The sequence below is a fragment of the Phalaenopsis equestris genome, unplaced genomic scaffold (genome assembly GCF_001263595.1).
Source record: "Phalaenopsis equestris unplaced genomic scaffold, ASM126359v1 Scaffold000218, whole genome shotgun sequence".
In the NCBI taxonomy this organism is placed as follows: domain Eukaryota; kingdom Viridiplantae; phylum Streptophyta; class Magnoliopsida; order Asparagales; family Orchidaceae; genus Phalaenopsis; species Phalaenopsis equestris.
The window spans coordinates 100,641-109,475 of NW_018164660.1; the positions used below are offsets into that span (position 1 = coordinate 100,641).

At 36.2% G+C, this 8,835-nt stretch overlaps 1 protein-coding gene across 1 annotated transcript in view; it reads right to left on the reverse strand.

Moving 5' to 3' along the window:
• The window catches only part of LOC110023150, a 47,301-nt gene extending 41,435 nt beyond the window's left edge, over positions 1–5,866 (reverse strand). The window contains exon 1 of the mRNA XM_020722418.1: positions 5,289–5,866. Within this exon, the coding sequence (XP_020578077.1) occupies positions 5,289–5,676 (388 nt within the window). The 5' untranslated portion in view covers positions 5,677–5,866. The remainder of the gene's footprint in view (positions 1–5,288) is intronic.
• Positions 5,867–8,835: the final 2,969 nt, after the last annotated feature.

Here is an 8,835-nt window from a genome sequence, read left to right on the forward strand (position 1 = left end):
AACCTATTTCCCAAAGCGCAAGCCAACCAGTTTCCAGGTCAAAAGCCGATCAAAAGTAGCTCAGTCGGCCAACCCAAGGACTTGCCAAGCAGATGGTCCAGTCGGGAAAAAAGATAATAATAATCTTTAACGCCCCTATTAAAGTAAGGGCAAGCATTAATTTTACACATTTGTCAATCTATCTTCTATAAATAGTGAAATCATAGAATATATTTGAGGCATTTTGGCTCTTCTCTCTGGACTAACACTCAAAGATAATTAATGGTGGAATAATAATGTGCAAGAAAAGATAAAATATAAGAAGAGTTATAAAAACTGATTTAAATGTAAAAACATAGAGAAATAAAAAAATATAAGGTGGCCCGTAGGGAGTTTAAGAAAATAATTTGTGACACTAAGAATTCTACTTGATCTTTATAACAGATTAAATACTAAAGATGTCGAAAAATATATGTATAAACTAGGCAAACAAAGAGAAAAGAAAAGTAAAGAATTAATTCAAGTAAAATGTAAAGAAGAATTAATTCAAGTAAAATGTATTAAAGATGAAAATCAAAAAGTGTTTTTTATAGATGAAGATATTCAACATAAGTGGGTGAGCTATTTTGATAAATTTTGCAATGAAATTTTGAAAATACATTTGATCTTAGTAATCTTAATATCGTTAATAATAATAAAATATTTTATTTTTACCGTCGCATTAGTAAAAAAGAAGTAGAAAGGGTGTTAAAGAAAAAAATGGTTGAAAATCAGTAGGACATGATGATATCCCAATTAAAGTGTGGAAATATTTAGGAGACTTGGGAGTTTATTGGCTTACTAAACTCTTTAATGTTATTTTAAAAACTAAAAAGATGTCTGAGGAGTAGAGGAAGAGTATTTTGGTCCCCAATTTTAACAATAAAGAAGATACACAAAAGTGCAAGCTATAGCAGAATTAAGTTGATGTGTCCTACTTTAAAATTATAGGAAACGGTAATTGAACATAAGTTAAGACGAGATACAAAAATTTCTTATAACCAGTTTGAATTTATATCAGGCAAGTTTACTATGGACGCTATACATTTATTGAGAGGTTTGATCGATAAGTAAAGAAAGAGTAAGGAGGATCTACATATGATTTTTATTGACTTAAAAAAAGCTTACGATAAGGTTCCAAGTGCAGTCTTTTGGAGAGTTCTAGAGAAGAAATGGGTTGATATGACTTATATTCAAGTCATTAAAGATATGTATAATATAGCTCTTACTTGTATTCGAACAGAAAGATTGACCAAATATTTTTCTATATTAGTTGGATTGCATCAGATTGGCTTTAAGCCCATATCTTTTTGTTTTAGTTATGAATGCTCTTACTGGACATTTACAGGCGGATGTGCCTTGGTGTATGCTCTCCGCTGATGAAATCCTTCTAATGGAAAAGACTATAGAATGAGTTTAGGAAAAACTTGAATTATGGAGGTCTACATTGGAGTCTAATGGCCTTCGTGTGAGTAGATTTAAAATTGAATACATGAATTGTAATTTTAATAATAGTAGCTCTAAAACTGGAGTTGTAATTATGGGTGATCAAATCATTAAAAGGTGTCAACATTTTAGATATCTCAGGTCTATTGTTCAAAGTGATGTGATAGAGATAGGCATGTAATTAGTATAATTCAAGTTGGTTGGTTGAAGCGGAGGAATGCATTGGGCCTATTGTGTGATAAAAAATACCGCTTAAACTAAAAAAAAAATTATAAGATGGTGGTGAGATCTGCAATACTCTATGGCGTAGAATGTTGGCCTTTAAAATAGAGGCATAAAAAAAAGTTAAGTGTTGATGAGATGAGAATGCATAGGTGGATGATGAGTGGCTCGAAACTTAGAGACAAAATGCTAAATTAATATATTCGTGATAGCATAGCGGACAAAATTAGAGAGAGTCGTCTTAGATGGTTTGATCACATTAAGGGTCTGTTTAGGGCAGCTGCAGCTTATTGAATAAACAGCCAATAAGCTGATTAAGAATCATATGTTGATAAGTTAGGTGCAGTGGCTATTAAAAATTTTATTTTTTTAGGAAAGTCAAACGAGCTGATTAAGAATCATATGTTGATAAGTTAGGTGCGTTGGCTATTACAAATTTTTATTTTTTTTAGGAAAGTCAAACTGCTGTCAGAAAGCAGCCACCGCACATAGATAGGTGCGGTGTGGCTGTCAGAAAGCAGCCACCGCACCTAGATAGGTGCGGTGTAAGGTGCGGTGTGAAAATGTTTTTTTTAACGTTTTTAAAACACATAAGCTGTCAAAACGCAGTTTATCCAAACAGCTCAGGTGCGTTTTTAAAATGCCACCGCACCAAATAAGTTGCCCCAAACGGGCCCTTAACGTAGACCATCTAATGATCCGGTTAAGAGAGTAGATGTTTTAGATTCAACTTATGTTAAGAAAAGTAGGGGTATACCAAAAAAGGCTTAGGCACTACTCTGGATACCTATAGACCTAGAGTCATCACAACCTATTCAACTTCCTTCCAACAATCCTATCTCCCCAGTTCCATCATTGCAAAATATCTAACATGAGATTAAGAACAAGGAAATGCACAAACATTAAGCGAAAAAAATCCACTGAGCAGGATAAATACAATATGCAAACATATGATTAGTTACAACCAAACTTGAATTCACAGATTTCTGAAGTTCCAAGAGGTGAAATCCAGTGGAGAAGACAGCAAAAGTTGCACAAATTATCCTATCCAAGAGTATGTTGCCTATGGGAAGCTATTAACACCTTATAAAGTTTTCGTAACTAATCTTGATTGCATGCAGATTCTCAAGTCTATTCATGAATCAATTAAATTCCATAATGAATAAAAATAGTTGAACACGAGATCGAAGCACTTGATCTAAATAAAAAATGGACCTTTATAAATAAAAGACTTGCTGGGTGCAAATGTGTGTTCAATGTCAAGTACAAAGCAGATGGTAGCATTAAGAGGTTCAAGGCTAGGTTAGTGGCTAAAGGTTTCACTCAATTATACGATATAAACTATCAAGGAACCTTTGCACCAATAATTAAGCTAAACAATATAAGAGTTCTTTCCTTGACAATGAAAAAACAATGGGAGTTGCATCATTGGAAACCTTGAGGAAGAAGTGTATATGGAAATCCCACCAGGGCTAGAAAATAGGTCAAATAAATATCTGGTTTATAAACTAAGAAAATCACGTTATGGCCTCAAACAATCTTGATAGACTTAGTTTTACAAGTTTGCTAAGATTATGAAATCTAATGGGTACATTTAATGCCAAGTCGATCATGCACTGTTCATAAAGCATACACAAAAATGTGAGAAAGTTATACTCATTATCTATATAGATGATATGATCCTAATAAGTGAAGATGAAAAAGAAATTGGGAAGATGAAGGAGATTTTTGTGATTGAATTTGAAATCAAGGATCTAGGAGCTATGAAATACTTACTGTGCATGGAAATAGTCAAGTCCAAGATGAGTATTGTGATATCCCAAAAGTACATCCTAGACCTACTAAAAAAAATAGAAATGTTGGAGTATAAACCTGCTGTGTCTCTTATGAATTTCAACAAAAAATTATATTCAATGAGAGAAAACATCAGTGAAAAAAAGTAGCTACCAGAGATTGATGAGTAAACTTATCTTTATGTCACACACCAGACCTGATATTGCTTACTCTGTCTGCATTGTTAGTCAACATATGAACAGTCCAAATGAAAAATATTTAGGGATGTTTTATAGAAAAATGAGATTTCTTAAGAGAACCCCTTTTAGAGAGTTTTTTTTTAAAAATCAAACAATGGGGAGGTATAAGTTTATATTGATGCTAGTTGGGCAAAAAAATTCATTGGCAGAAGCCTATGTATAGGAAAATCTTGTCATGTTGAAGAGAAAGAAGCAAGCAGTGCTCTTTAAAAATAGTACAGAATCTGAGTATCGGGCACTTGCTTTAGGAATTTGTGAATGAATATGGATCCAAAGGTTACTAAATGAGTTGTGATGCTCCGCAATCAATCTCATAAAAATATTCTGTGATAGTCAAGCTGTCGTTAGTATTGCAAAGAACCCTGTACAGCATGACAGGACCAAATGAATTGAGATTGATGAACAATTTATCTCTGAAAAGGCAATGGTGACATTATTCACTTAATCTACTTTCAGTCTCATCGTTAAGTCGCGGATGTTTTCATTAAATCCCTACCTCCAAGTAGTTTTAATGATTTGAATATCAAGTTGGGTCTTTACAACATTTATGACGCAGCTTGAGTGGGAGTGTGAAATTTTGTCCCCCTTAGGTGGCCCAAAGAGGTGGCCATATTGGCCTCACATGATCAATTTGTGGAAGCTATTGGAGGGAGTTTTCAATTTCAATTTTATTCCTTTTTATTTTGTTTCTTATTATGTTTATTGTTTGTTTTGTATTTGATAAGTTGTAATAGTCTAAATTGTTTTTGCCCTAGACATTCCCTATATAATAAGCGGAAAAGTTGTAATTTAGATACAAGGGAATAAGAGATATAGTTTCTTGACCTTTATTTACTAACACTTACATATTTTCTCTACAAACAAGAGCAATTTGGCTCATTGACGCAGCCAAACGATTGCCACTACACTAGAGAAACTTATAACCATTTCATCTTCCAAAGAAAGTATTTCATATAATTACCTTTGAAACTTCATTTCTAGAATAACCTTTGTGGATACAAGCATGACTTCAATAGAAAACTTCCCACATAGTTGACATACCAGATGCCTACCTCATCATCCGTAGCATTCCTTAGAATTTTCTGCATACAGGAAAGATGGACTTCTACAAGTAAAATTATATGAATAAGGAATGAAGTGGAAGGCTACCTAGTAATTGAACGTCTCAAACTGATACATGTAATAACGTCAATCGTAAATTCATGCCTACAGTGAATCAGAAGTATGGACTGCCTTCGCTAATACAAAAATGAAAGGGGCGGTGAAAAGAATTGTTACTAAACATATTTTGTCATGAAACTGCTGTGAACATGAAAGAAGGTAAGGAATTCTTCATCCATAAGGACAAGGTAACCCAAAAAGATACAAGCTCTTTTCTTTCCATCTTGAAGAATTTATCACCGCATTACTATAAAACCTATAATTGAAAGAGACTCACTACTCGATTAAAATAGAAAACAACCGAAAAACACACTCACTAGACAGACATCAAGCAAGTAAAGCATAGAAGAACTAAAGACCTCACAGCTCTTTTTAAAACGAATAAATTTGAACAAATCATGACCATACCCACTGCTCCAAAATCATCCTTCTTTCTCACTAACTTGTCCCATACTAAATTTTCATGGTTCCCTTTCTTTTGATCATCTGGCACCCAAAGCTTACTGTACTCGCGGGCAACGTCAGATTCCATACCAGCGTAGACTGCATTCCACATCCGCCGCTGTGCATCGATGTCTAGAAACCTTAAGTCTTCCATCTCGCTCCGCGAGTAAATCCTCCGATTTGTTTCACACACACGTCCAGTAGCGCTAGTTGAAATTGATAGCGGTCCCGTCCCATTGTTCTCCAAATAATCACCTTCTTCATCGCCTCCGTCGACCGAGGTCTCTTCCGAGCAGCTCTCCGGAAAGCTGGCTCCTCCAATGCCTCTTAACAAGCCAACCTCCGGCTCCATCACACCAATTTCGGCTGCTGAAGTGATTGAAGTTACCTACGGCTCCGCACCAAACCCTCACCCTCGGGAGCCAATTAGCGACTATGGGCGCGTTTGGCGCCTTTTACGTCCGGCTCGCCCAAAACGCGGTCGCGGCGGAGGTTTGCTGATGTCTTGATAAAAGGGCCGGTGGCGTTTTTGAAAAATAGGGCGAGTCTGCGCGACTAATACTTTGGTTTGTAAGTAAAAGAAAAATTTAAAAAAAAACAGATTGCGGGTTGACTCTATAGTGGACCGCGGGTCATATTTTATAATAAATTATTTATCCTAAAACGTATAAACTACTCTAAACAGATCCAAAATATTATCCAAAATATTGGCTGCTAAAGTTTTGATAAAATATAGTAAAAAACAGATTGCGGGTTGACTCTATAGTGGACCGTTGGTCATATTTTATAATAAATTATTTATCATAAAACGCACAAACTACTCTAAACAGACCCATCCTAAAACGCACAAACTACTCTAAACAGACCCAAAATATTGGCGGCTAAAGTTTTGATAAAATATAGCCTTGGCTGGCTTCGCGGCCTGTGTTTCTTTTCTTTATTATTATTATCTTACCCCTTCTTCCGCTCTCTTGTGATGGAGCTTTTCTCTTTATTTTGGTTTTCCCCTCTCTCGTAATTCTGCCTTTAAGGTAAGATCTCGCATTTTCTCTCTGATATGTGGCTCAATTAGCAATTGTCTGACTTGGTGGTTACTTTGCTCTCCCTATCTCTTTTATTCTTCGATTCTGCTTAGTTCATTTCTTCTCTCTTGACCCACGGTATTCTCTACCATTATCTATTCTGACATTTTGATTTTTTGATAGTTTTAGCTTCTTTGAGCTCAATTTGGTTGATGATTTTCGGATGGTTGTGCGCTGCTATTAGATTTTGTTATTTCTGCAATTTTGGTTTTTGCAATTCCAGTGATTTTGAATTGGTGTTGGATTTTCTTTATTTTTAATGGGGTGATGGCTTTTTCTATGGATTTGGTAATGGCATTACTTGTAATGTGTTGTTGTTGGTTACCGTGATATTGATTCAGCCGGTTGGGAAGGTAGTGCAGGATTTTGGTGGTTGTTTGACTCTGGTCTTCTTTTTGCAATTTTCCTTGTTGGGTGATGTGGTGATGGCTTGTTTTGTGAATTTTGTGAGAGGATCGCTTGTGTTGTGTGCTAGTTTATGCGATTTTATTAAGAACAATATTGGTGTTGTGATTTGGATGTTACTGTGATGATTACTAGTGGGTTGGTCGAATTTTGGTGGTAGTGGTGGATTGTTGTGGTGGTTACTGTGATAATGAAGAAGATTCATGGTGGTGGGTTGGCCAAATACTGTTGTTGGTTGGTTTCTAGTGTGGTGTAGATTTGTGGAGTTATGGAGTTGTGGAATATGGTTGTGTGTGGTTGTGTGTTTTGTGGAGTTGTTGTTTCTATTTTAGTGTGGTTGTGTGTGGGGTGTAGAAGTGTGCAAGTGTTGATGTGGTTGTGTGTTGTGTGGAGGTTGTGTGGTTATGGAGTTGTGTGTGTGGAGTGATGTGGAGTTTTGGTGTGTGGTGTGGAGTTTTGGAGTTTTGTGGTGTGGAGTTGTGGAGTGTGGTTGTGTGTGATTATTGTGTTGAGTTGTAAAGTTGTTGGTTGTGTATTTATGTGGTTGTGTGTGGGGTGTGCAAGTGTGTAAGTATTGGTGTGATTGTGTGTGGTTGTGTAATGTGTCGAGGTTGTGTGGTTGTGTTGGTGTGGAGTTGTGCAGTGTGGTGTGTGGAGTTATGGAGATGTGCGGTGTGAAGCTTTGGGGTGTGGTTGTGTGTGGTCGTGTGTGGTGAGAGTTGTGGGGTGTGGTTGTGTGCTATGTGGAGTTGTGGAGCCATTGATTGTGTGGTTTTCTAATTATGTGTAGGGTGTGGAGATGTGCAAGTATTGTTGTGTGGTTGTGTTGGTGTGGAGTTCTGGAGTGTGGTTGTGGATTTGTGGAGTGTGGTTGTGATTTTTGTTAATTACTTCTTTTGCCAAATATTTATGTTTAACTTTTTCTATATTTGTAATGCAATGTTTAAAACAAAAGAAGTCGATTCATCAGCTATGTGAGAAAAAGAAGCCAAAATCATATTTTGCGACCTTTGTCTTAAGGAGATTGAACTGAGAAATAGGCCCACCAGCCATTTTTACAAGGAATCGTGACAAAATATTATGAAGAGGTTCAAGTAAACAATGGGAAGGGAGTATGATAGGATGCAACTGAAAAACAAGTGGGATCACTTGAAAAATGACTTGAAACTATGGAATGAATTAAAACGAGGATCCAATCAAATGGATTATTGATGCTTTGGGGGAATGGTGGGTTGAGAAATTAGAGGTAAGAACATATTCATGAAAGACTTTCTTTACATTACTTTCTCTTTCTAAATTGTATGAACATGGTCGGCTCGACTATTGATGAGTCATTTGACCTTATGTGCTTTTCTGGATGGCCTATTAGTTGCTATTAGTTGGTGTCACATGTGAAATCCTAATGAAGGCAATCAAGTTCCTATCTTCTTTTCGATGCTACGATTTTTGAGGTTTTTGGGATAACCTTTTTTGTTGATATACATATGTGATACACACGAGCTTGGAATTACGTGTGTTAATGAAAATCGAGAACCTTTTTTATAAGGTCTGATATTTCTTATAGTGACAGATTTGTTGGTTAGTATACTGATTTCTTTGATATTTCACGTTTGCACAAAACTGTAATTAATTACTTTTTTATCAATTTCAACTTTTATTATGACTAATAGATTGTCTTTTAAAGCATTCAGGAAGGATGAGCTCGAAGATTTCTGAGACTTCCTAAGGATTGTTTTACCATTGTGGACTTCAGAGTTCTCACGTCAGCCACATAACTATGAACAGTTTTATAGGTGCCTTAGAAGAATCATGGAGAATTGTGACTTCTTTTGGTGGGTAGGCAGGCTGGCAGATTCCATCGTCGAGAGTGATCGAGGATGGATAATATCCCTGGAGGACGGCATAGCTCGTGACATACATCGTTTGTATTTTCTATAAGTACTTAACAAACGGTCAGTGTCAGTCCTCTGTACCTTCGGGCACCGCAGCTACTGTCTCTTCCTTTCTCAATTTATGTAAGGTGT